The sequence below is a fragment of the Girardinichthys multiradiatus genome, chromosome 17, assembly GCF_021462225.1.
Source record: "Girardinichthys multiradiatus isolate DD_20200921_A chromosome 17, DD_fGirMul_XY1, whole genome shotgun sequence".
Classification (NCBI taxonomy): Eukaryota; Metazoa; Chordata; class Actinopteri; order Cyprinodontiformes; family Goodeidae; genus Girardinichthys; species Girardinichthys multiradiatus.
Window position 1 is genome coordinate 7,280,794 of NC_061809.1, and position 26,859 is coordinate 7,307,652.

General features: G+C 40.0%; 2 protein-coding genes and 2 long non-coding RNA genes across 9 annotated transcripts in view; all 4 read right to left on the bottom strand.

Annotated features, from left to right (window-relative positions):
* Positions 1-387: 387 nt before the first annotated feature.
* LOC124883405 (oocyte zinc finger protein XlCOF19-like) lies at positions 388-1,536 on the bottom strand. Its single transcript, XM_047390533.1, has 4 exons — positions 1,238-1,536; positions 954-1,177; positions 480-878; positions 388-392 (listed from the first exon to the last, which is right to left on the bottom strand). The coding sequence occupies exons 1-4, from the start codon at positions 1,534-1,536 to the stop codon at positions 388-390; spliced, it is 927 nt and encodes a 308-aa protein (XP_047246489.1).
* A 3,975-nt stretch (positions 1,537-5,511) lies between these two features.
* On the bottom strand, positions 5,512-6,059 carry LOC124882839. Its single transcript, XR_007042013.1, has 3 exons — positions 5,905-6,059; positions 5,724-5,816; positions 5,512-5,608 (listed from the first exon to the last, which is right to left on the bottom strand). It is a non-coding gene; the product is annotated as an uncharacterized LOC124882839 (long non-coding RNA).
* Positions 6,060-8,996: 2,937 nt separating this feature from the next.
* On the bottom strand, positions 8,997-14,346 carry LOC124883114. The gene is made up of 2 exons (XR_007042084.1): positions 14,081-14,346; positions 8,997-10,429 (listed from the first exon to the last, which is right to left on the bottom strand). It is a non-coding gene; the product is annotated as an uncharacterized LOC124883114 (long non-coding RNA).
* Positions 14,347-15,706: 1,360 nt separating this feature from the next.
* nav3 (neuron navigator 3) overlaps positions 15,707-26,859 on the bottom strand; it is a 250,336-nt gene continuing 239,183 nt past the window's right edge. For all 6 annotated transcript variants that reach the window (XM_047390367.1, XM_047390370.1, XM_047390368.1 and 3 more), the window contains 4 exons: positions 25,502-25,698; positions 25,266-25,384; positions 23,652-23,855; positions 15,707-21,031 (listed from right to left, as the gene is read on the bottom strand). In XM_047390367.1, the coding sequence (XP_047246323.1) occupies positions 20,912-21,031; positions 23,652-23,855; positions 25,266-25,384; positions 25,502-25,698 (640 nt within the window). In that variant the 3' untranslated portion in view covers positions 15,707-20,911. The remainder of the gene's footprint in view (positions 21,032-23,651; positions 23,856-25,265; positions 25,385-25,501; positions 25,699-26,859) is intronic.

Here is a 26,859-nt window from a genome sequence, read left to right on the forward strand (position 1 = left end):
GTTTCAACAGACCGGATGGAAGAAAGGGAAGAAGAGGACAGATAGATGTTAACAGATGGTGGCCAAACACACATGGATGACACATGAGGATACGTTTGACAGTGGAATAGGGGCTAAAGTACCTTTTTTCCCATAATCCCTTATCCATCAAATAATTATTGAAAGACACCTAAATCAAATTCCACTTTTTCAGACCATGTATAACCTACTTGTTCTCCATACAATCACTGATTGGTGTTTGCATATCTGTAGGTTGTTGGCAGGAAATAATCATCATTCGGTAGTACATACATTTAGCTTTAGGGAACCTCTCAGAAGAAGATGTAATTTATTTCATTTATTCTACTTGCCCCTTGGTACCTGGTATTAATGTACTGAATATATAATTCAATCTGAAACAAATCAAGAGTTTTTATTAGTTACAGAACTGAAGAGAACTGTGGTTTTCCAAAAATGGATTTAATCAAAATTAGCTGTACCGAGATGAAAAACATCCAAGAGCTCAAAGACCACGGCCTTCTCCACATGTGTCCTCAAGTGTCTCTTTAGCTTTGACGATGTGGAGAAGCTTTTTTTACAGAGGAGGCAGCGATATGTCTTCTGCCCGGTGTGTGTCCGGATGTGCATGTTAAAGTCAGAGGAGCATCTGAACCTCTTGTCACAGTCGGAGCACAAGTAAGGCCTTTCTCCTGTGTGGATACGCTTGTGGAGGAGAAGTTCACCAGAGGTGATGAAGGCCTTGCCACACTGGAGGCACTGGTGAGGTCGCTCCTCGGTGTAGGTAAGATTATGGCGTAGGAGCGAGTTTGACTTGGAGAACCTCTTTCCACAGTGGGAGCAGGAAAATGGAAGCTCGCCTGTGTGGCTGTGGAGGTGCTCTACTCGAGAGCGGTTTGATTTAAAGCTCTTCGGACACTAAGGGCAGCTGAAGGGTCGAAGGCTGCTGTGGGTACGCTGGTGTCTCGCTAGTTCTCCCTTAGTGAGGAACCTCTTTTCACACATCACGCAGACGAATGGCCTCTCGCCGTGTGGACTCTCGTGGCACGTAAGGCTGGCCAGCTGGGTGAAAGTCTTTTCACAGGCCAAGCAGCGGAAAGGCTGCCCAACGTTGTGAGTGAGCTGTCCTTCGAGGATCTGGAGCTCTGTGAAAGTCTTGCCGGAGGGGAAAGGCCGCTGCCTGGTGTGAATCTGTCAGTGCTTGTTCAAAAGCCTCAAGTGTGAGAAGCTCTTCCCACACTTGCAGGCGAACGGCCGCACACCTGTGTGTTTCATCTGGTGCCTCTTAAGGTCTGAGGCGCGGCTGTAGATCTTCTCACACTGGTAGCATCTGTACTGGCGCTTCACCACGTGCCTCTGCCTGTGCCTCAGTCGCTCCAGGATGCTGCCGAAGCTCTTGCCACATTTCTGGCACTTGTACATCCCACCCTCTTTGTTGGTAGTCTCGTCGGCAACTACCACCTCTGTTGTTATATCCAGTGGCAGGTCGCAGTTCTGGCTGCACACAGTGCGTTCCAGATGTAGCTTGAGCAACCCCATCTGGGTGAAGCGTTTGCCACACTGGGAGCAGAGGAAGGGATGCTCTCCTGTGTGGATGCGTTGATGTCTCGTCAGATCCCAGGAGTTCTTAAAGGCCTTCCTGCATTCCCCACAGGGTACGGCCGCTCATCTGTGTGGGTGCGCTGATGACGAGTCACATCCGAGGCCCGTGTGAATGTCTTGCCACAGTCCGGGCATGTCATGGATGGGGAAGGGATGTGGGAAACTCATACGTGGGGGCTTTTTCCTTAGGGCTGGAGTCGTCCCGGCAGCCACCTGGAGTTTGTTTTTCTCCTCAGGGTGACTGTGCTCGATGTGCTGCAGCAGGTATGATTCCTGCATGTGGGAGAACGGACACTCGGAGCAGGCAAAGACCTGGGTGGACATCTCAACTGTTGTACTTGTGCAGAAGACAGATGAGAAATCCAGCTTCTTATTACAATTTGGCCAATAGTACTCAAAGCATCACATAAAAACTATTTATAGGAAACAAATAGAAGACAAACATTGTTTATATCAAACATTCATCACCCGGTGTTTGCTGAATGTCCCGTTTTCTATAGTATTTAATGGTCTAATATAAAAATCATACTTTATTAGTATGCAGTCAGGGCTAATACTTTTGAAAGTTACACAGATACTCTCCGGGTTCAGTTTTGTAGTTAACACTTTACGTTGTTTTAAAATATCATCAAGATGATCAGATGCCAAATAATTAAATGTAAAGAAATGTATTAGCTTAGAAAGTTCTAACAGAAACCCCTTTTCACGGGATGGCTACGCCTAACATGGTCTCCAAAGAAAAGCATGCAGCCATCATCGACTTGCATCGAAGTGGCTTCACCTGTCAGAAAACTACTGCTAACAATACTGTAGCTAAAATAACAGTTTTCTGGACCATTAAGAGCTTCAGGTGCATTAAACAAGATTTCAGGATGTCCCAGAGCTAGCCCTAAGACTGTCGCCTACTGAGGAGCGAGCTGGAGCAATGTGTTGCCACCAGTGCAGAGCTTGACCAATATTGGCAGCAGGTGAGCTTAACTGTATTTATTTGGTACATGTGGAAAACCAATTTTCTGAAGAAGAAACACTGAAAGCCAACATAAGTCCTGTGTCCTGGCAACGGTGAAGCACCCTGATATTATCCCTGTGTGAGTGGGCTTACTCCCAATTCTGCCCAAGAAACAAAGAATGGATTAAAAAGTCCTTAAAGAGCAACTACTTCACCAATCCAGAGACAGTTTACCAATGATCTGAGCGTTTTGAAGAATTATGGAATACTGTGTAACATAATAAAGACTGAAAAACCATATAACATTTTGACCTGTTGTAGCAAAGCACCCCAGATCTGAACACCATTGAGAACCTATGGTCAGTTCTTAGTCAGGTTTTGGTCCCGCATGATAGAAGGACCAACAAAAGTAACCAAAAATAAAACAAATCACCAAGAACTGCCAGACTTTAGGATTTATAGTTGAATCCTAATAAGTTCCAGATTTCGTAACTGATTCAGATTTTATTCTTAGTCAGTTCTTGCAATTCTTGAGCCATCTGGAAGTCGCGGAAAAGGTTTTGAGCTGGTCAAAGTTTTGGTGAATTCCTGAATTCAAAAAATCTCAGTTAATCCTTAACAAATTCAAAGGCCATTCTTAGGTATCGTAAGCTATTCCTGTTTGATTCTTAACTCTGTGTGGAATTCATCAAGGATTGTCTTGACCACTCAGAGCCATTGTTCCTTGACAGTACTCAAGTGAATTAATCCGAAGTTCAAGATTTATTTTTATCTATCGTACTTGTGTCGTAAATGTATCTTATGGAGTCACAAATTTCAAGAATCCTCACAAATCCTACAATTTCGCAGTTCTTGGCGATTTGTATTATTCGTGGTCTGTGTGAAATAGTTGCATTACAGAGTCAAATGTTATAATGTAGTGGCAAGTTTTGTAAAAAATGTTGCTAAATAGTTTAAATATATAAGATTTTTTTTTTATTACGAAAATTAAGCGGTAATATTATGAGAATAAAGTCGGTACATTTCGAGAATGAAGTCTGAATTTTTATGAGAACTCTTACAAAAAGTGCAGTCTTCCATACATTAAAATGAGGTATGTTGAGCATCTTGTGAAGTTATACTTATCTTAGTAAGAATAAAGTCATAATATTATGAGAATAAAGTGGAAGGCTAATATTACGAGAATTAAGTCATAATATTCTGAAAAAGTCGTAACATTACGAGAAAAAAGTAATGACAGCTCATCTTCCACAAAACAAGCAATTTCTTCCAAGTCTGTGTGGATCTTTATTTGAAACAGATACAGTCATTTGCACAATCCTTTCCTGATACTGGTAATAATTTGATGCTGATATGTTAAAAGATTAAGAATTTTCATTGTGAAACCGATACCAAAGTATAACTTCACAAGATGTTCAACATTCCTCATTTTAATGCATGGAAGACTGCGCTTTTTGTAAGAGTTCTCATAAAAATTCAGACTTTATTCTTGTAAAATTCCGATTTTATTCTTGTAATATTACCACTTTATTCTCGTAATTTCAACAAAAAAAATTCTCTTAGCCTGGCCCTAATACTCCTTTGTATAAATAGTTGTCAGTGTTTATAACTCTTGCCTAAAGTTACAGGTTTTTGATGTTTTATTCACAGGGGTTGTTATTACGGCATTAAATAGCAGGGTTTCCTTGATTTCTAACCAATATCTTCACCACACTGATCTATCATAGACATGATCACACATAGTCAATGTAAATTTTAATGGGAAAAAACGTATCTAATGTGATGAACAAAACAGCAGAACTTTAACTTGCTAGATTAATCATGTTTACCCAGCATGCCGAGCGACTGGAGGCTCTTGTGGTGCTGCAGGAGAGTTCTCAGGTCATCAGGATTGGAGAGTACTTGCATACAGTCCTTCAGTATAGAGGGCCCAGAGGTCAGCCATGACGTGGCCTGTTTAATAGAGAAGTAAACTTTCCATTTAGAATGAGATAGCTTGAATTCTAACACCATCATATCATGTCTGATGGCAATTTAAGACTCAACAGGGTTGTTGCGTCACAAATTGCAAATTGCAGTCTGAAATAGCACCTTCTGTGATGTCAGTCCTTACCTGACCCAGGTCTGGTACTGGGAGCAGTCTTTCCAGTTTGGAAAGGAATTCCCACACAAGAAGCTGCATGTCTACATCATAGCTGAGATCATATTCTGCTGGAAAAACCTCCTGGGAAGGAAACAAATGAACAGATTCAGTTGAGTATTTCTTCTAATATCCAATAAGGTTATTTTTCATAGAAAGTACTAGCTCAAAGCTTCTGTATTTAGCCATATCTCTTCCAAATTGCAATATTGACTATGTTTTTCTCCTGGACACAGGCACTGACAAAACTACCGCTAGCATTAAATTTGTGTTCTCTCCTTATTTTGCTTGTCTTAGAAATGACTATTGGCCCATTGAATCTGTGTCTCTCTCCTGGATGGAATTAATGATAGAGTTACTGCTGCCATTAACTGTGTGTACTCTCTGTCCCATAGAAAGTACCACTAACTTGTGTTTAGCTGTGTCTCTTTCCTTGACAAATCCAATGGCAGAGCTATCGTGGCCATTAGCTTTGTGTCCTCTTTTTGTTTTTCTGTCCATAGATAGTACTCTTGACCTAGTGATTTTGGTTTAGCTACATCTCTTTCCTGGATGGAGTCATTGATGTAGATGAAGCTGCCATTAACTGTGGAGTACTCTGGATTGGCCATGTCTCTTTCTGGATGAGGCCATTAATAGAGGTTTAGCTGGTATTTAATTTGTGGACTCTCTTTTTGTTTCTCTGTAGAAAGTACTACTCCCTACTTTTTCCCCACATACCACTCTGTGAGTTTTTATTTTTTAGCAGTGATTGGTATCACGTTGCTATCAGCCTGAGACGCTCTAAAATGAGCCTGCAGGTGAAATCATGAAGTGTTCCTCGCCTGGTAAAAGTGTTCCCTCTCGGCTGGATCTTTCAATAGTGTTTGGATAAGTTCTACAAATATAGCCTCCTCTGCATCCACCTCAGCATATCCACTCTGCAAAACAAAAGGATTGTCATTAGGACAACAATCCCAAGATGAGTATGTAATGCTCCATCTGATCAATAATCTCACAGCAACGTGTCCACTTGAAATCTCTCCAATCACTTACTCCCGAGTATCCTGGTGGTCGAATTCATTCAAGATGAGGTTGCACATGCAATGTTTTGGCTGTTTCCGCACTTCTGCACAACTCAAGTATAACCTGAAAACCACAGAAAGAAGCAAGTCCGTTAATAAATCTATCCAATCTGGCTTTGATTCTCTCTCTATTTTGCCAGCCACTGACTCACTTTGGCTTGGAGTCGAAGCAGCAATTTGCCTCGTTGCTTTGCACTAAGCAGGTCTGGCACTGTGTCCGTCACCAACTTCACAAAGTCACCAAGCATTTCGTAATCGAGAACATCTCTGCGCTGAGCCACTTGCCACATCGCCGCAGAGAGCAGCTTGAGAGGAGGGATCAACAGCCTCAGAGATGACAGCGGCAGGAAAACATCCGAAGACAAAAAAAAACAAAAACACAGTCATGATGAATTAACACGTAAGGTCAAGGTAGACATCCAAGATGCGGAAAGACACCTTCTTGACCAAAGAGTGTGATTTCTCTTTAACAATGAAGACTAAAGTCCAAACTTTTTTTTTATTTTTATAACCCAGCAGTCCAGCACCCTTACGCTGAGAATGTTGTTATAAAAATAATACGGTAGGAGAAAGAATAGTTCTAGTCATTTCAGAATCTAACCCAGAACTGATTTAAATGACAAAGCCGATTAGATACTAAATAATAATATATACTGCCAGGTCCACATGTTTAATTGCTTGTAAACACAAATGGCTGATCAACCAATCACATGAAGCAACTTCATGCCCCTAAGTCTTCTGGCTTGGGGAATATTTCAGAAACTGCTGCTCTCCTGGCAGCCAGTTTGGGATCTGCTGTGGGATTTTGTTATACCACTGTAGAGCCAGGTTAAGACCAGACAATTTTATGACATCATGACGCATTAAACTCCCTGAATAAAAAGATGGCGTTTCTTATTACTGTACATCTTTTTATGTTCCACACACAACTTACCCTGTAACATTGTGCAATTGCCTTGTTTTAGAATCAGCCAATCGCTGACAGGTAGCTGTCGCTACAAGCTAATTATCACCCAGGAACGCATCCAAGAAGAGGAAATACTTTACTGACCCGTGTTTTCTATCTGGCAAGAACTTTCCATATTGGAGGCAATATACAGGTCCTTCTCAAAATATTAGCATATTGTGATAAAGTTCATTATTTTCCATAATGTCATGAGGAAAATTTAACATTCATCTATTTTAGATTCATTGCACACTAACTGAAATATTTCAGGTCTTTTATTGTCTTAATACGGATGATTTTGGCATACAGCTCATGAAAACCCAAAATTCCTATCTCACAAAATTAGCATATTTCATCCGACCAATAAAAGAAAAGTGTTTTTAATACAAAAAACGTCAACCTTTAAATAATCATGTACAGTTATGCACTCAATACTTGGTCGGGAATCCTTTGGCAGAAATGACTGCTTCAGTGCGGCGTGGCATGGAGGCAATCAGCCTGTGGCACTGCTGAGGTCTTATGGAGGCCCAGGATGCTTCGATAGTGGCCTTTAGCTCATCCAGAGTGTTGGGTCTTGAGTCTCTCAACGTTCTCTTCACAATATCCCACAGATTCTCTATGGGTTTCAGGTCAGGAGAGTTGGCAGGCCAATTGCGTACAGTGATACCATGGTCAGTAAACCATTTACCAGTGGTTTTGGCACTGTGAGCAGGTGCCAGGTCGTGCTGAAAAATGAAATCTTCATCTCCACAAAGCTTTTAAGCAGATGGAAGCATGAAGTGCTCCAAAATCTCCTGATAGCTAGCTGCATTGACCCTGCCCTTGATAAAACACAGTGGACCAACACCAGCAGCTGACACGGCACCCCAGACCATCACTGACTGTGGGTACTTGACACTGGACTTCTGGCATTTCCTTCTCCCCAGTCTTCCTCCAGACTCTGGCACCTTGATTTCCGAATGACATGCAGAATTTGCTTTCATCCGAAAAAAGTACTTTGGACCACTGAGCAACAGTCCAGTGCTGCTTCTTTGTAGCCCAGGTCAGGCGCTTCTACCGCTGTTTCTGGTTCAAAAGTGGCTTGACCTGGGGAATGCGGCACCTGTAGCCCATTTCCTGCACATGCCTGTGCACGGTGGCTCTGGATGTTTCTACTCCAGACTCAGTCCACTGCTTCCGCAGGTCCCCCAAGGTCTGGAATCGGCTCTTCTCCACAATCTTCCTCAGGGTCCGGTCACCTCTTCTCGTTGTGCAGCGTTTTCTGCCACACTTTTTCCTTCCCACTGAGGTGCCTTGATACAGCACTCTGGGAACAGCCTATTCGTTCAGAAATTTCTTTCTGTGTTTTACCCTCTTGCTTGAGGGTGTCAATAGTGGCCTTCTGGACAGCAGTCAGGTCGGCAGTCTTACCCATGATTGGGGTTTTGAGTGATGAACCAGGCTGGGAGTTTTAAAGGCCTCAGGAATCTTTTGCAGGTGTTTAGAGTTAACTCGTTGATTCAGATGATTAGGTTCATAGCTCGTTTAGAGACCCTTTTAATGATATGCTAATTTTGTGAGGCAGGAATTTTGGTTTTTCATGAGCTGTATGCCAAAATCATCCGTATTAAGACAATAAAAGACCTGAAATATTTCAGTTAGTGTGCAATGAATCTAAAATATATGAATGTTAAATTTTCATCATGACATTATGGAAAATAATGAACTTCATCACAATATGCTAATATTTTGAGAAAGACCTGTATTTACACCCTTTTGAAAAGTCGTTGACAAACTCCCGTAGCATCCCGTGTGGCAACAACTTTCCCTGAACCGGAAAGGTTATCGTCTTACTTCAAAATAAAAGCCGCATTCGTCAATTCTACAGATTTAAATCGAGCCTGTTTGTTGAAGCATAGACCTGTTATCGGTGTTAGGGTAAACGGAGGTCTTAAAATGTACAAAAAACGTAATGTTTGGAAAAAAATGCAAAGTGTTTCAGTTTTAGAATTCTTTAGAAGAGATGATAGAGAAAGGCCCAGTGGAGACCCTTCCCCACCTGTAGCTGCACACTGCTGGTCAGCTGGGAGCAAGCTAGTAAACGTTTATTAGTAAAGGAGCACAAACCATTACTCATTTTCAGGTAACGCCAGTTTGCTAAATTCAAATGACATGCCTGTTAAGCTAAAGACTATACGGACTGGCTACCAGAGCAGACAGCCTGACTAATTACCCAGCTAATATAAGCTCCTTAATATTACTACTGATACTTGTTACAGTCAAGAAAATATTATAGCATGAAAGAAGTTGAAAACCACCAAATTTTGTAAGTATTTATTTAAAATAGCAGTGAATAAGTGTTATAAATTATTGTACCTAATATGTTGTATCATTTATGTAAAATACTACTAGTTGAAAGTTTGGACATCTTTGTCATTCACTGGTTTTCCTTCTTTTTTTCCACTTTCTACAATGCTGATGTGTAGCGAAGACATCAAAACCATGTAGCAAAAGTATATAGAATTATGTAGCAAACATAATTGTGAAATAAAACATTTTATATTATCAAAAAAAGGCCCCCTTTAATGTGATTACTGCTTTCCACGGTCTTGTTCTCTCACAGAGCTTCATGAGGTAGTCACCTGAAATGGTTTTCCAACAGCCTTGAAGAAGTTCCTGAAGGTAGGAATAGATACAGTGGCTAGTAAAAGTATTCATACCCCTTGAACTGTTCCATATATTGTCACATAACAACCATAAACTGAACATGTTTATATAAATATATTTTTTGGAATTTTGTGTGAAAGCCAAACACAAAGTGGTATACAAATGTGAAGTGGAATGAAAATTATACATGAATAATTTTTTTTGTTTGTTACAAATAAAAAACTGAAGAGCGGTGTGCAAAAGTATTCAGCCTCCCTGAGTCAACCTCTGAGGCCATCACAGAGCAGCTGTATTTGTACTCAGATTAGATTACACAAAGGCAGACTCTATGTAGTCATTAGCAATCATCAGGCAACTTCTCAAGGTAATTGGTTGCACTCAGAGTAAAGGGGTATGAATTTACAAGCCACTGTATAAAGACAAACCATTGAATCAGAAGGAGTGTCCAAACTTTGGTTGACTGGTGTTTAATAGGTCAGTAGAAAACTTTGCATAAAAACCAGTTGCCTGGGATGGAATGCCTGTATGACTGGACCTGATGAGTCAAAATAAAAGGGCTTCATTTAGCTGGCAGGAAGAACAGTTTATTATGAATTGTCCAGGTGTAAATGCTTGGAGTTCCTCCACATCAGCAAATTTTTTCTTACGGTGTTTTAACTACGTTCCTCTGCTTGTATCGTCATTGGTCCTGACACCAGTTTAACATCTGGCTTACTATGACAAACTACACATTTCCTGAAGCTCATCTGTTCTTCCCAGATACAATGGATATAACATTTACAGTGAAAACAGAAGCATCTTAAATTATCTGCAGACATGTTTTCTGAGTCAAGTCAGTCAAGCCATTTTAAGTTTTCAGTAACACAAATACTTCTTCCTGACTTCATGAGGAATCCATCTGAATAGTTAGTGTACAACTTCTGCCGATGTGAAGTCAGGGGGCCATGTCCGTAACCCGTGAGCATCTTTCAACTGAGCTGTGGAAAGCTGCTGCATGGTTGAATTCAGTCAAAGCTGGGTTAGCCTTCTCACAGCAGGGTATGAGCAGCACTCCACGTCCTTAGCAGTCAGCCCAAGGGATGATCCTGTAACAACAAATAAAATGGGTTGCACCCATTGAAACCTGCCAAACCCTCTTAGCTATGCCAAATGACTGAAGTACGGACAGAGAAGACGTAGTGTCAATTTAAGAATTTATTTATGTGACAAACAGGGGCCTCTGTAGTGTCTATGAGAACAACACTCAACCACATCAGCTTGACACCATTCTCTCACGCTGGTCACCAGGTTGGTCACACATTGCTGTGTAATAGTGATCTTCAATGAACACCGTTGCAAGTTGTGTTGGTCTCCGTCTCCACCAAAAGCCATTTGGCACCGGCAGAGAGGATCTTGCAAATTTTTCATTAAAGCATTTCCCAAATACATCCTTTAGTCATGGCTATAAGAAATTACAACCCCTATTACATATATGGCCGTGATTAATTCACCAGATCTTCAACGGGTTCTACATTCCTTGAAACTAATCTAGAGAGCACAAAAGCACACTACAGACTCCGTATTGTCATTATTCATTAAACAAACATAAAGGCAAAATAGAAATGCAGTGTGTGGAAAAACTACACCCTTGCTGCTTCCACAGGATTTAGAACAAACCACTTGATTAACCTCAATTCAATTCAATTCAAAAATACTTTATTTAGCCCAAAGCGAAATTAAATGTTGTAGCTCATTATGAGGGTTTCTTCAAAGAGCCGTTGTAGATGCTGATGGCTGTGGGCAGGAAGGATCTCCTGTAGCGCACCATCTTACAGCACATCTGAAGAAGCCTCTGATTGAAGACACTCTGTTGTTGTAGGACAGTCTCATGAAGAGGATGCTCAGGGTTCTCCATAATGTTCTTCATTTTATGAAGAATCCGTCTTTCCACGATGATCTCCAGAGGTTCCAGAGGAGTCCCCAGAACAGAGCCAGCCTTCTTTATCAGCTTGTTGAGCTTTTTTAAGTCCCTAGTTCTTTTCTGCTTCCCTCGCAGATAATGGCAGAAGAGATCACACTTTCCACAACAGACATATAGAAGATATGCAGCATCTTGCTGCAAACACCAAAGGACCTAAGATTCCTCAAGAAATACAGTCTGCTCTGTCCCTTCTTGTAGATGGCTTCACAGTTGCATCTCCACTTTAGTCTGTTGTCCAGGTGAACACCGAGGTATTTATACTCCTCCACCACCTATCATATTTAGTGTGATCACATCTATATAAAGCAGGAGTTTTTGTTGCTGTGAAGCATACTGATGGGTTTTAAAACAACATCAAAAAGGAAAGATAATAGCAATCACCTTACAGAAGTATCTGTTAATGCCCATCAATCTGGGAAGGGTGGTAAGTAATCAGGGTTTTGTAAAGCTCCGACCTACTGACAATGATTTTAAATTATTCAGATTCTTTTTAAAAGCCATAAAGAACAATAATTTCTACTTCAAAAATGTAATGTGCACCTTATCCCAAGATATTTTATTCTCAGAATGGCCGATCAGCGATGGTCAACAATGCACACATAAGAGATATGTGCATGTCTAATTATCGAGCCATTTCCAAACCAGTCTAGTTAATCAGGAGAAAGCCTTTTCTTTCTGAAAACAACATTGCAGCACCACTTAGGTTTGCAAAGTCGTATCTGAATGACCCGGATATGGGGGAAATTTACTGTCAAAAATCAAGAACACATATTTTCAATTTGAGAGCAGGATTTCATTCTGCATGTACTCAAACTTAGTAATGCTTGCACTCAAAACTTCTGCTTTCTTTCAAATATACTGTGTTCAAACTTGTTCTCTGCTCGGATCAAAACTGCGCTCTCAAGTTTCTTCCCTGCTCGCCAGTTCTTTTAGCTTTCTCTCAGATAAAAGTTGTATCATCTCCTAGCAACCATATCAGCCAATATAATGACAGTGTGCAACTGCTAGGTCACAGGCTTAGTTGGGGTGTGCTTGTTTCCTTCTACTGTGTTGCTACTTCCCTGACACAGGTCATACGGAGCAAAATCTGGAAGTGTTTCTATGCATCCGGTGCGCGTCGCAATTTCGTGAAGTAGGTCAATCTACTTCAATGGATAGCTCAACTCAGCAAATTACAATGACTGTGGATAATTCAAACTATCCTGAAGTAAGCGATTTTAAACATTCAGTAGTTTAATATGTACGTCTGTTTCTATCAGCATAAACATTAACATATGACAAACACATCTTTTCAGTGAGACATATTTAAGAATTGCATTGTAAATTTGCTAATTCATCTAGTATGTCAAAGATAAAGTTAATGATTTACAATATCACTGTTATAACAATATTATTAGTAAAATGGCGACAAAGCTAACCTTACATTTACACAGGGTTTGGTCCTTGTTGGGTTAAATTAAACACTTTCTTTTTACTTATTGGGATTGCTATTTATGATATCTGAATCATACATTATTATAAATAAATGCTTATTCTTCATTTTCCATAATTTAAATGCTTCACAATAAAATAACTATAATGTTATACTTTCTACCATTGTTACAGAGTCTGCTGAGGCGACAAATTCTGGAGCAATTGCTGAGCCAAATGCAATATGTTCTCAGTCATCAATTGTAGCAACACAGGCACGCTCAGTAGAAGGAAACAAGCACACCCCAACTAAGCCAGTGACCTAGTAGTTGTACACGGTCATTCTATTGGCTGATATGGTTGCTAGGAAATGATACTTTTATCTGAGAGAGAGCAAAAAAGAATTGGCGAGCAGGGAAGAATCTTGAGAGCAGGTTTGCACACATGGAGGATGAAGCAAGCAGGAGGAGAAATTATCTATGCAAGAAACATTAGATCAGAGTGCAGAAACAAAGATTTGAGAGAAAACAGAGTATATTTGAAAGAAAGCAGACGTTTTGAGTGCAAGCATTACTAGTTTGAGTACAAGCAGAATGAAATCCTGCTTGCAAATTGAAAGTATGTGCTCTTGATTTTTGGCAGTAAATTTCCCATACCCAGAAGACTTCTGAAATACCTGCTGGACAGATGGCACCAAAGTAAAGATGCTTGGCCAAAATGCACAGAACCATGTTTGGTTCAGCACAGAGATCTAATTTCCACTGTCCAGGCATGGTGGCTGAAAGCTGAAGACTTGGGTTTGTTTTTAGATGCAGGACGCATTTCACTGCATCTCATTTCCACAGTGTTTGGCTGCCAATATCAAGAAAACATGACTAAAGCTGTTATTTTAGCAAACTACTAGGAACGGTCTCTGCTGCATTAAACAACAAGCATGTTCATATTACACACAATGAGCTACATAAACTTTCCATTTTGCCTTTACACTTTAGGAGTCTGTCGTGTATTTTTGCACACTTGAAATTAGATTTAAATAAATTTATAGACTGATAAGGTCCAAATCCTTTTATTATGTTCTGACAGGCAGAATTATAAACTGTAGGCGGATGTATCATGATTTTGAAGTGACATCACCCCAAAGCCGTGACATACACAAGCAATGGTCGTCTGTTAGGCTGTATCCGGGACACAGGCTCAGATATAGAAATGCCTTTAAAGCAAAATTCAATCGCAAACGTTCCTAATAGTGTTAAATTAAAAGAGCGGCGTTATTTTATCCGGCCCTTTGCCTCGCATTAACGTTTTAATGTTTTAACTTCCGTAGCAGCCGTGTTAGCTAGAAACTTCTGCGCTTCCTGCTGCTTACCTCCTTACGGGACGATGAAATATACGAAAAGGAATAAAGCGATGTCAAAAACCAGGAACACCCACAAATCCAGCCAGTAGGAGTGTTTCGGCAGGTTAACGGGGCGTCCATTCTTTTGAAACATTTTCTCATCTCCTGAGGAAGTCACGGGAGTCGCACTGGATCTCATTTTTGCTGTGGTTGCTGTCCCGGTGCTCACCGGAAATGGAGAAACATATCCTTCAAAATAAAAGCGGCTTCTTTTTCTTAACCCACCCTCCTCTGAACACCCAGGATCTCTGCTGTTAATGGGTTTCCCTGCTTGTTAAGCCTTCTGAACATATTTATCCCCTCCGTCTCATACCTTCCACACCAAGCTAATACGTGCTCACAATTTCATCCTCATGATAAAACTACAATAACCAGTTTAATTCCAGTCTATATGACTTGAGCCAGGCTTGAGCCAAATCAACACATTTATCCCTTGCCTTTTTATGCAACAACTTCAGATCTATAAGAGCTCCACGCATAAAAGCAGCTTTGCCAAATAAATAAATATGCCCACACCTGAGATTTGTTGAAACTTTTTTTGTTCCATTGTAGTGATGCGCCTTCATATTTTGAACACTAGATGTCAGAAAGACATCACTGAAAGCATTTTACATCCAACCCTATGATACTCAAATTTAATGGTATCATAAGTATACTCTTGAAGGATTCTCCAATTCCTAGCTTTAACAAGAAAGTATTCCCTCCCTCCCAGTAAGATATGCAGAATTGTTAAATCTAAACCTAGAGTGTTTCTAGAGAATTGTAGAGATTGCAATACTATTTGGAAACCACATATATATGATCCTAGACTGAAAATATGGTTGTGGTCAGAAGTTTACATTCATCATTGGCATAAATGTCGAAATATTTAAGCTTCTAATGATTTCTCTGAAACACTAATTACTATTCATTGTGACAGTGCATGACTGAAATCTGCAGTTTCCAACATAAACCTGCGCTCTGGAGAAAACGTTTGTAAACAGAGGAGATAAAGGTTGAGTTATTTGGTCACAAGGAAAAATTGGATATTTAAGGAAGTTGAGAAAAGGCTTTCCAAACTGAGACCACTGCACCAACTGTTAACCATGGTGGCGGCACCATGATGACGAGGGGCTATTTCTCCGCCACTGGTTCTGATACATTTCACACCAGATGGAATCATGAAGGAGTCCCTCCAACTGATGATCGAAGACACATGAACATTGGTTTAGGTATGGAGAAAGCATGTTATGGAGAAAGCAGGTTAACATAAATCTTATTGAAAATGTTTGGACTGCACTTACAGTCTGCGCCTACTAAACAATTTAAAGAAGTTTGCCATTTCTGCCAAGAAAAGTGGCCACACATCCAGCCTGATTGTACCGTTAAGCGCTTTGGAGTCCTCAGACTTGATGAAGCCCCATACAAGTGCAAGTTTTTTATCATTTACCATATTTGAGGCTGTCTGTATAATTTAAATCCTCTGTTGAAGAAAAATAATTTAATGTGTGGAATGAATTCTTATTTTATAAAGATGAGTTTTTGCATTTAGCTCTGGTTACTGTCATTTTAACACAGATGAATCTAAACTGGACAAAAACTCAATAAAGATATTGCTTGAGTGACACCAAATACCATTTATTAGGGATTTACAAAGACTACAAAATCCTCCAGATGAGTTAAATCACCGTCTCTGTATATTTACATGATATGTTACATACAAATGTACAAAATATAAAACATTTAAGGACAAATGTTTCATCCGGAAAGAAACAAAACTTTCTCTCAAACCAGAGTAAATGCTATGGTCTTCAACTGAGATGCAACTCTAAAGTGTAAGTGGGAAAAATGACCAGTTGGGCATCAACAAAATGGTATACACTGTTAACGGTGTCAAGGTGCTTTTATCTTGGGAACTAATGGCCTATAACAGGAGTGTACATACGTTTTGATACATGGGTTTAAGTCTAGGTAGAGAGCAACCTGTAAACACAGTATTTTCACGCTTGGCATGCAACTACACCACCTGGTTAGCAACCATCCAAGACTGGGCTGCAGAGACACGTGTGAAGCTGAGTACAGGTAGGATTGTAGAGGGTTTGTCCTGAGGTTGTGACAACAAGACTTCTTGGTCTCTGGTGGGCTTCTTACTGACCAGTAGCACCTGTCAGATGTTGTGTACAGTACGGTGTCGGGTCAACTTCAGTGCCTCAGACAGCTAGCAATCCTAAGGTGGTGGTGAGTTAGGGTTAAAATCATCAAAGAGGAAGTGGTTTTTGAAAGGATTGTTCAGGGCTTTTAAAGTAAGTTCTAAACCGGTAATATCTTACCTACAGTAGTTAACTTCATTTGGCATCTTCATTTTGTATAAATCCAGGTTAGTTGTTTCCAGACACTGAAGCTTATGGCTAGCCAGAGAGGGGCCAAGATCAAAGACTTCTACTACTATAACTGAAATCTCAAAGATGTTTTAACGAAAGCTGTATTTTGAGCCTTGGAAACATTGTCATGTTAACAGTGGGTGGTTATTTACCCATAGGTTTCTGACAATTTGCAAGGAAAATGGAGGTTGGAGGCAGTGCACCACCCATAATCTTCCTGTGTGAAACAAACACTGAGAATGGAACATAAAAAGCGTTTCCCGTTAAGGCCTTTACATACCCTGCAAGTACTGAGAAGAAATAGAATGACACATTTTCTTTTTTCTGCATTAACCACAGCCACTTCAAATTTCTGACCAACCATACAAAACTTGTTGGACACAGAAAATAAGTTCTGTCTAGATGATATGTTGAGAACAAACTCCCACACCAGGGCTCTAAAATAATGATCACATTTCTCGGCTCTTGTGGATTGTATGCAGGCCTTTAGAGTCACCGTTTTTGTATGAAACGGTGACTCTAAAGCGGATATTGCTTGAGGTTAATGTAAATACTTTAATGATTTTTACAATCCCTTGCTTTTCTGTCAAGAAACTCTTTGCTTTCTTCAAAATCAGATGTTTTACACAGGATGATCCCTGCGGGCGCTTCCGGATAAATCACCTTCCAGTGCAAATGTGTTAACAACTTAAATGTTCTTAAAAGGCTGTGGGTCAATTCACCCCTTAGCCAGTCTATACTCCCATTCCATTTTGTCCCAACATTGTTTCATTTTAATAACAGATAATGGTGATAAACTGTGGTTGTCAAATCTGGTATGAAAGTTTCCCTGCAGGGTATAAATCGACAAACTGCTGGTACGAAACATCTTGGATGAGAAACGACCTAACTAAAAAGGTACGAAAATAACCAACGGCCTTAAAAAGAGTTAGCATAAACTGCAATGATGTTTCTTGAGGTTGTAGTTGTTTTGATTAGGTAAAAGTCCGCTTTGGTCTTTGGTCCTCTCAGAATAGCTGGTTGCTTCAGTTTCGGGGATCAACTAATCTGGATATACAGTAAAGATGGCAATAGAGTTAGCTACTGGTGGTAAGATGTTAGTTGCCAATAATCTTTTAACAAAACCTCACCTTAAAAATCCTAAACGTTCCCTTTAAGGAACAACAGGCATTCCTAAAGACAGGAAAAATCCAGCGTATTTCATGGTAGAATAAGGAGTATTGGACAGATGCCTACATTTTTTTCAGTTTAGTGTTCAAACAGTTTATTACTGTACAATTAATGCCTCCTGCATAGGCAAAACATCAAATCACCACAAGAGACACACCTGTTTCTGACAGCGGGTTGAGTTTTTGCAACTTTTTCTTCTGTTTTTCATACTATGACAATATCTTCACAGGGTTTTGTATGTTGTAACACCAACAGGCCAGAATGCATCTTTGATTCACTGTGCAAGAATTTTTATAAGTATTTACAGCCCACCCCAACCTTATAGTGTGCAAAACCGACCCACTTAAACAAAGAGAGGACAATCAATATTCTAAATGGCTTCTTCCATCCGGGTCACGCATACATAAAGGTAAAGATCTCTTCTCTATGCCCCCCGCCCTTTTTAAAAAGCTTCAAAACATGCTCATCAGGCTAAAAATCCCCAAACAGTTTGGTTGTGCTCCTGGAAATTTAAGTGAGCCCAGCTCAACTGGGCACATAACAACTAAAAAAAAAACACCCCACCATTCACCCCTCTTTTGTGTTTTGTTACACAATATTGGTCTGTTTTTGAAGTAAAATACAACATTATGTCTCTTAATTTTTACTATCAGACAGCAGCAAGGGTGCTTCAGATGAAGAAGATGGGGACGCAAGCAGTAATTGCTGCATCTGGTACTAGAAGCAGCATCTTGGACATAGGAGGAGGCCAGGTTAGCATGATCATACATTAAATATTTATTCTTCTTAAAACAGCCAGAGAGAGCAAATAATGCTTCAAGAAACTTTGAACATTTAAGGCAGTTAGAAAGCACCAATATTATTGTTCCCTTTTACTGCTCTTGGCTGATCTAACTAAACTGTAATAAGACAACAGTTTCAATTGGTTTTTGAATACCTCTTGCACAAAGATGGATGCAGGTACTGAACATCCAAAACAATTTCAATGGAGAGTTTGAGTTATTTGGTTAAGTACTTTTCAGTTTTTGTAAGTCTGTCTGAACATTTCCTGTCACCTATCTTCATTTTGCAGAAAACCATGTGGGTTAATGCTAAAGACAAAAGACATTAGCAGACATTCACCTTTGTGGCTTAAAGCTAAAAACTGACACAAGCCATTTGGAGGGTGGAGAACTTGAGTCTACAACCATGGTGGGCTTTGCTTTCAATTTAAAGTCTGTAAGTGTGAACATTTGGCAGTCAAATCAAAGGGAAACATTGGCACTATTCCATGTTGTCTTCACATTAGCAGGATGGATGGGCGTCACGCAGATAACACACTTTCATTGTGCTTGTTGGCATTTGGAACAGCTTGGCAGTGGCTGACACTAAAAATATTCAGGCCACGGACCCAGCACCACGAGAATTAAAGAAATGTCTGCTGATTTTTCTGAGCTGTCCCAAGGCATAAACAGGAAATGGGGCTGCTTGAGGTCCCACTCTGGCCTGGATGCCCCAGACCACCTAATATTTTGCAGGACAGGTTCAGAATGTTAGGTGTAAATACTGTATGCAAACATTAAAGCGTGTTAGTAGTTAATAAAACAGCATTCTCAAAAACAGCTGTGAAATTTTTAGGATTTGCTCCTGGCTCAGATCTGATTAGCCACTAGCTTTAGCCTCACTGAAAATCTCTTCTGTTTATCCAAAATAAAAACACCCTCAGTGTTATGTGCAGCACACAAAATATTAACTGGTCATCACTAGGCATGGGCTGGTTACTAGTACCACATTTTTTAGAATGCTTTGGTCTCCAAGCCGCTAGAATTTCCATCATAAAGTTCTTATGGTTTAAAATCCTTTTAATGAGCTATAAGGAAAGGTGTGAAGGGGGACATAAATTAATGCAATGCTGCAACTTCCCCCAGCTGCTGCTGCTGCAGATGGCCAGTCAGCTGGCTGAAAGAAGGCTAATACACCTTTCCCTTCCATTAGTGTGGAAAACTAATGGAGGGCACCCATCACTTTTCTTAAGGTGATGCTGTTTTAAAACTATAGTTGTCAAGCTATGAATGGCAGGCTGACTACTGGAGCAGATAGCCTGACCAATTAACCAACTAATATGACTCCTAGTGTAACTATGTAAAGAGCAGAACAATATAAACAAATATTCAACACAATATGTAACCAAAAATGATCAAAGGTGGACAATATGAAAGAGACCTTAGTCCTGCTGTGATGGTTAGTGGGGAATGAGGTTAATAGAAATTGAACCCTAGGAATAAAATTCAGCCACGGCCCCATTCAACCCCGGGCCAAATCTGGGTCTTCAATAAATAATATATAATATATAATGTAGACAACTTCTGATCTTAGTTGAACTGCAAGGGCTTAAAGTTCTCCTATATTAACCACGTCGGATGCCAAAAATACTACAATAAAATATTTAAACCTTCTTCACCAGTTTTTGTGCAAAGCATCGGAAGGCATTATAACCCCCTGAAAACACTACACCTGCCCTGCCTTTTCTGCCACCCTGCTGAATCAGAGATCCATTAAAATAGTAAAGACATAGTGCCTTGCTCAAGGAGACTCTGGCATGCTCCATTATGATCAAACAAGGGATTGGACTGGTAAAATGATGTTATCCAAGTTGATTTCCTCCCTGCTGCCTCTGTGTATATGCATGTGTGTCTGTAAGAAGCACCTCTGTAAACAAGGAAAGACGTAACAGAACCAGCCTTACCAATGTAAACATCTGTAGATATAACTGGGTAAACAAAATTTTTAAAAATCCAGTTTTGTTGCTTTTGGGACGCTTTGGAAATTGACGTCTGAAAGTAAACCAAAGTGTCTCTCATTGTTGCAGAGCACACCTTAAAAATAAACATCAGAGGTACTGATATTTCTCATCAGAAACACATATGGACATTTTTATAAAAGGTTCAATACAATGAACAGGACAGCACTTTTGTAGACAGTCTCCAACCTGTGGTTTGGTATAACACTGTGACTACCGAGGACCAAGTTGGTAAAGCCTCTGAAAACATAAAACATTCTGATTTTATATTGCACCATCAAAATATAGGGATATTTTTTTCAATTTGAGGATATATTTTGGGTATTAAGTTTTTTCATATATTATATATCTGTAGTGCGGGTCCTGTGATGGACTAGCGACCTGACCAGGTTTGTACTTATGGGTTGGGGGAGAGATAGTTTTTCGGGTTCAAAGGTTTTCCAGGATTTAGAGGTTCAGAAGGATCAAGGTCTGCCATCGCTGGTCTTGGGCTCATAGGGCCGACTCCAAGGAGGAGTCCAGCTGGTCGTCATGGTGACTGGTGCTGTCGCTGTCACAGCTCTGGGTGCTGGAGTAGTTAGCTGCTTCTTGCAGCCGTAGCAGCATGTTCATCTGCGAACATAAAACAATTTAAATATTAATTAATTGACTTATCAGACATGGATGCCAAGAGTTAAGACTTGTTTACTTGTTCACTGTTGTCTGATTAGTCAGCTCCTTTAAGCCTGAGACTATGATTTCCAACTAGAAAAAGGTTGTTTGCTCCATCCAGGAAAGGGGATAGCCTCTGCCTCAAGGGGAGGAGTTCATACATCTTTGTGTCTTATTTAGAGAATTGGTCGGATGGAGCAGGGGATGGATAGATGGATTGGGGCGCTGTGGGCAGTAAGTCTGGTGCTACATTGAACAGGTAAGGCTCTCAATTCACTGGTCCGTCTACGTTCTAACGCTCACCAGAGACATGGAACATGACCAGGAGAATGAAAGCGTGGATACTTCAGCATTAACACACTGCAGCATGTCAAATGATGGATTGCTAAGAGTCAGATTTTTGACGTACTGATGTGAGTTGTCCTTTGAGATAAGGTAAGAAGCTCTGTCATCCAGGAGCTTAAATTAGAGACATGGTTGGTGTGGTGGTCAAAACATCTAAACGGGATGCCTCCTGGGTGTCTCCGTGTGCATGTTTTCCTAGGCATGTTACATTAGTAGCAGATCCTGGGATGGTCTTGGAACTCACTGAAGGGGCTATGTGTCCCTTCTGGCCTGCAGTTGACACTATGTGTTGGAGATCTTTTTTTTTTTTTTTTACTTCTAATGCTTTGTATTGCTTGTATAAACTCTAGGTTAGAACATGTTGCTACAGTTTTGAATGCATGAAAAGTCAAGTAATGCATTGCTGTTGGCTTTTGTAGCTAATTGAAGTTACCCTGGTCATTTGCAACCCGAAACACTGTTAGGCTGTGCTCAGTCTGTCAGTAGTTAAAAGTCCTTTATCTCAAAATCTAATTTAACCATTTTCCTGCTGTCGGTTGGGGAATCAGTGAGATTTACTTAATGCTTTGCTTCTCATTCACAAAAACTACCATTAGCTCAACAAGTCAACAGCTTTCTAAGAATTTTATCCAAGTGAAAATAAAAGAGGCATGTTTACAAAAAGATGCGATAACATTCTGTGTGACGCATTTGATGAAATACAAAAAGACAGAAATGCAAATTAAACGTTTATCATTTATCATTGCAACTATCGATCAAACTTTCCAGGTTGAAATTCTGGCTTAAGAGGCTCTTACCATTTGTTTTCCAAGCTTGGAACCCATAAATGGTAACCTTTAAAGGTCACCAAACCTGACCTCAAAATCCAAGATGGCTGTCATGTGTATGATACAGTGATAAGCCATCAAGTTACACTTCTGATGGTATGTATTTAGGAAGATATATTAAATATATTAACTGTATTTAAAAAGTCAGTCACAAACAAGCTGTTGTACAAGCTGTGGTGGTCAATGTGTTGCTATAGTGTTTAAAATCATGCATTTTTATCCGCTTGTATTGCTAACAACAGTTAACTTAGCCACTTGCATGTTCAGTTTACCTCAGAAGTTGGCGGTCCTGCCTCTGGGCATCCAATTTAACCATGTTACAATTACAAGTTGAAAAATCAGGGGAATTTGCGAATAACTATACTCAGCAATCAGGCTAACTATGCATCTCTCTGTATTGTATGCATTAGAACACAAAACAGAGCAGGTTTACAAATGTTCAATGCATGGGCCTGATTTAGTTGAACAAAAAATGCCTCTTTCACAATGTTTTACATGCAAGGCAGCCATATAGGATTTTAAATGTGGGGCTTGGAGATCTTTGATGTTGCATATCCCAATCTGACTTCAGTTGTGTTTTCAGTAATAACCTCCAACATTAGCTCGTACAAATTGAATGCACCATTATTTTGTTAATTAGTAATGTTCAAAAGCACCCAATAAATAGGCCACAGGGCATTGTATACCATTTTATTTACCAACATTTTTGATTATTGCTTTTCATGTTCACCACGGAATCAGACATGAAATCACTTTAAGGATGACTAATTTATTAAAAGCAGTTTGGTTTTTAACTTTAATATCATCCTTTACAACACAGTCACTTTTCAAAATGTTTGTACTTACTGCATTTTCATGGACTCACAAAGTCTGTCGCTGTTTTTTGTGCGCTTCCTAAACTTTCCAGTCAATCACCGCCATAAACCAGCCGAACCTTTCATCCCTGCTGCAGAGCTAATGATCTAAATAATGCACAAGTGCTGCTGCATCTGGTGAATTGCTTCCAGTGTTCCTGAAATGGGTTTTGGCACCACCGCATAATAACTGTGTGCACATGGGCCCACACATACACACACACATACACGTGTGCATGTAAACGCACAAACACGCACTCTTGTTAAATCAAGCCAGCCATTTTTTGGATGGCTACCCTTTAATTCTTCTTGGGCTGCAATAACCCACTAAATGGAAATGAATTCTCTCTTCACTAATTCCCCTTTCCTTTCAATATCCTTAATAGTTCATTTCCAAATGTGTGTGTGGACAGCCTTGTTTTTATTTTACTTAAGGTGCTAGTTTGTTGAAGCCAAATTATACTCTCTTCTTGCTTCTTGATTTCCATCCACATTTCCTGACATGCTGTTTTAATGTTAATAAATGAAACTGTATGAAGTCCGATCTGTCCTCACCAGAGGGTCTCCCTCTGTGTCGCTCTGGGACACCTGCTTGGACGATGTCCCCTCCTTGGACGAGCTGTAGCCATCGTATCCCACATCTTCTGGCCTCAGTTGGAGCAGCGACTGGCCTTCCTGTTGCAGAGAGGCAGCATTCCACGGATATGTGTCGTTCACCCACTTGTAGGGATCCTCCCACACTGCTCTCTTACCATACAGCTAAAGACAGGAACAAAAAGTGGAAAAGAAATGCACAGAAAAATGAATGCAAAAATGTTCTTATAATTTTTAATGCCTTCTTGGAAAAGTGCAGGTATCCACATCTCTTTACCATTTTGTCATGCATAGCTGTACAATAAAAGAAAAATTACATATTGCTTTCAAAGATTTTTACTAATCAAAATCTTTAAAATTTTGGCAAGCTTTTGTACTTATCCCCTTTACTCCGATACCCCAAAGGAAAATGCAGTACAGCCACAGTTATGAAATTTCCCAAGCTCTGAACATCTGATGTAACACTCCATCATCCAAAAATGGAGAAAGCCTGGCAAAACTGGAATCCTCACATGCCACGGCGGTTCCCCTAAACTCACACATAAATCAGTAAAGCGGAAAATAAGCCAAGGGCAACTTAGGAGGAGCTGCAAAGATCTACAGCTCAGGTAGGCCATGCAGGGGATGCAGCAAACATGTGGAAGAAGGTGTTCTGGTCAGATAAAATCAAAACTGAACTTTTGGTCTTCATGGAAACACACTTTTCCAATGGTGAATCATGGTGGTAGCTGCCTTATGCTGCGTAGATGCTTTTATTCATTGAGGAATTGAAGGTTTTCAGAGTTGATGGAAATACGGATTTATTTAAATAAAGGGCAATCCAGAGGCTCAATTACATTTTCGCACAAAATCATTCTCAGATAATGTGATTTCAACTCCTCAGTTCCCCCTTTTTTAAGTCCTTTCAGAATGAGCTGTTTTAGGGCTCTGTCACCTTTATGCAAATTAGCTCTGTCTGGCTGTGTCCCCAGCCAGCACTTCGTACACGTGTAATGGTGATGTCACACTTATACAGTTTTTGAAACCATGCATTTTCTAGAAAAAATAAAAACATTCATTTATTGCCATTTATTGTGTTTTTTGGAATGTTTGTAGAAGCATAAGAGACCTAATGGAAGAATAAAAATGATCAAAAAGTGAATTTTGCATAATAGGTCCCCTTTAAAACTATCCTAGCAGCTAAAATTGATTCTATAAAGTATCGCCCCAGGGAGGTTAAATCCAAATGCAAAGCAAATATTACAAATAAAAACTTTGAAAACATTTTCCTTCCACTTCACATCTTTGCTACCTTGCAATGGTTCATAACATAAAATCCAAATAAAATGTATTCAAGTTTGTTGCTGAAACCTGACAAAATGTGAAAAATGTTTTGCAGGGCACCGTAAATAAAAAAAAAAAAAACAACTAAAACCTCTAAATATTTATATGCAGTGCACAGTTTTAGTTATTTCTCCCAGTGGCCATTTTAAAAAGATTTTCTAGGGTTATAATCATGAGCATTTGTAAATTTGAAATAGTTGTACTTTATGTTTATGATCCAGGTGAATAAATATTTGCATTAGTAGTATGTACCTGCAATCCTTCTCTGACAGCCTCTAGTAGGTAGGGTACCAGGGAGTAGTTCCACAGGTCAGTGAACCAAACCCTAGAACCTTCTACGTCCATGGGACAGGACAGAAAGAGACGAGGCCCTATGGAGGATAAAGAAGACAGAGACGACATGTGGGACTTTAAAATGTTTGACTGCTGATCGCTCTACAGAGGCTAACGTGTGGGCCCTACAGTGTGTGCGTGTGTTCTGGACTGACCAATGGTGACATCAGAGGAGCTGTGTGCCTCCAGGAAGTTGTTGAGGTGCTGCCAGGTCTTGGGGATCCAGTCGATGATTTTGATTAGGTCGTTGCTGCGCATGTTCTTATTTATCTCTGTCTCGATGAGTTTCCGGCGAAGGAATCGACCCAAGAAACCTTTGACTGGTTCTGTGTGGTTGGTGCACAGCACCCACCTACACCAGGACACACATCGGCTCATCAATGTAATTTCTTTTACACATGACATGATGACACTCCAATTAGTGTAAAAGAACGAAGATTAATTTAACTCTCTAATTGAGGGATTTCAAATGAATGTCTGGCTCATTTCCTTAATCACACGGTTATAGTCCAATCATCAGGTAGTGAAACATGCCAGGCAGAAAGATCCTCACTAAGACAATGCAGCATAGCTTGTTAGATTTCATTTTCTCATGCTAAAGTGTACCATTCCTTTATGAGCAAAATTCAGAAATCAACTCTCTTCAGATAAGACAATGTAAAGTAAACCTGATTACAGACTACAGGTTAAATGACTTTACCAGGATCTTTGCTTTAGTGCAACAATTTATGGGTCTAACTGATCCAAGATTTTCCTGTTATGATAAAACATGTTATTCATGTAGTCGCTATTTGTTTTGAAGGGTCATTGTGGCGCTAACTAGAGCAGGCTGTGGGCAAATACCACTGTGAGTCGTAAGCACTGACTTTACATTCCTGGCCTCTATATAGTGCTCTAGAAAAGTATTCACACCACTGGAACTTTTTCACATTTTGTCACGTTGCACCCACAAACTTCTATGTATTTATTGTAGTTTTATGTGATAAACCAGCACAGGAAGTGGAACCTTCCCTCCAGTTTCAGGTTTAACAGGGTTTCCTCCAGTATTGCTCTGTATTGAGCTCCATCCATCTTCTCATCAACTGTGACAAGCTTCCCTGCCCTTGCTAAAGAATAACACTCCCACAGCATGATGCTGCCATCACCATGTTTCCCATAGCAATTGGTGTGTTCTTTGTTAGAGCTTTACATGTAGGTCTGATCTTATCTGATCTCTCCTGCAGGGCTTGAGGTAAACAGGATTTTGTGGGGCATGAAGACATGGAACTTGGTAGCGCTTCAGGGTCCTTTAAATAGTCTTACATAGCTGCTTTTTTGATGTGTCAACTGACACTGACTTCTCATGCATGAGGATTCTTGCTCTGCGTTAAAAAGCTCCAGAAATTAAATGAAATTACACAACTGGGCTCTTCATATTAAATAGGTACTTTCCGGCAGTTGGTTGCACTGGATTTTATTAAAAGGCAACCCAATAAAGGATGGTGAACCGCATGCCATATTTTTCCAAATTTTC

What these genes read in the sequence shown, in the direction of transcription:
- LOC124883405 (XM_047390533.1), bottom strand. Translation starts at nt 1,536, where the DNA reads ATGGGGTTGCTCAAGCTACATCTGGAACGCACTGTGTGCAGCCAGAAC. An exon ending in GTGCGGCCGTTCGCCTGCAA is followed by an intron (nt 1,178 to 1,237) that starts GTGTGGGAAGAG and finishes GATTCACACCAG; the next exon opens with GCAGCGGCCTTTCCCCTCCG. An exon ending in AGAACTAGCGAGACACCAGC is followed by an intron (nt 879 to 953) that starts GTACCCACAGCA and finishes GCTCTCGAGTAG; the next exon opens with AGCACCTCCACAGCCACACA.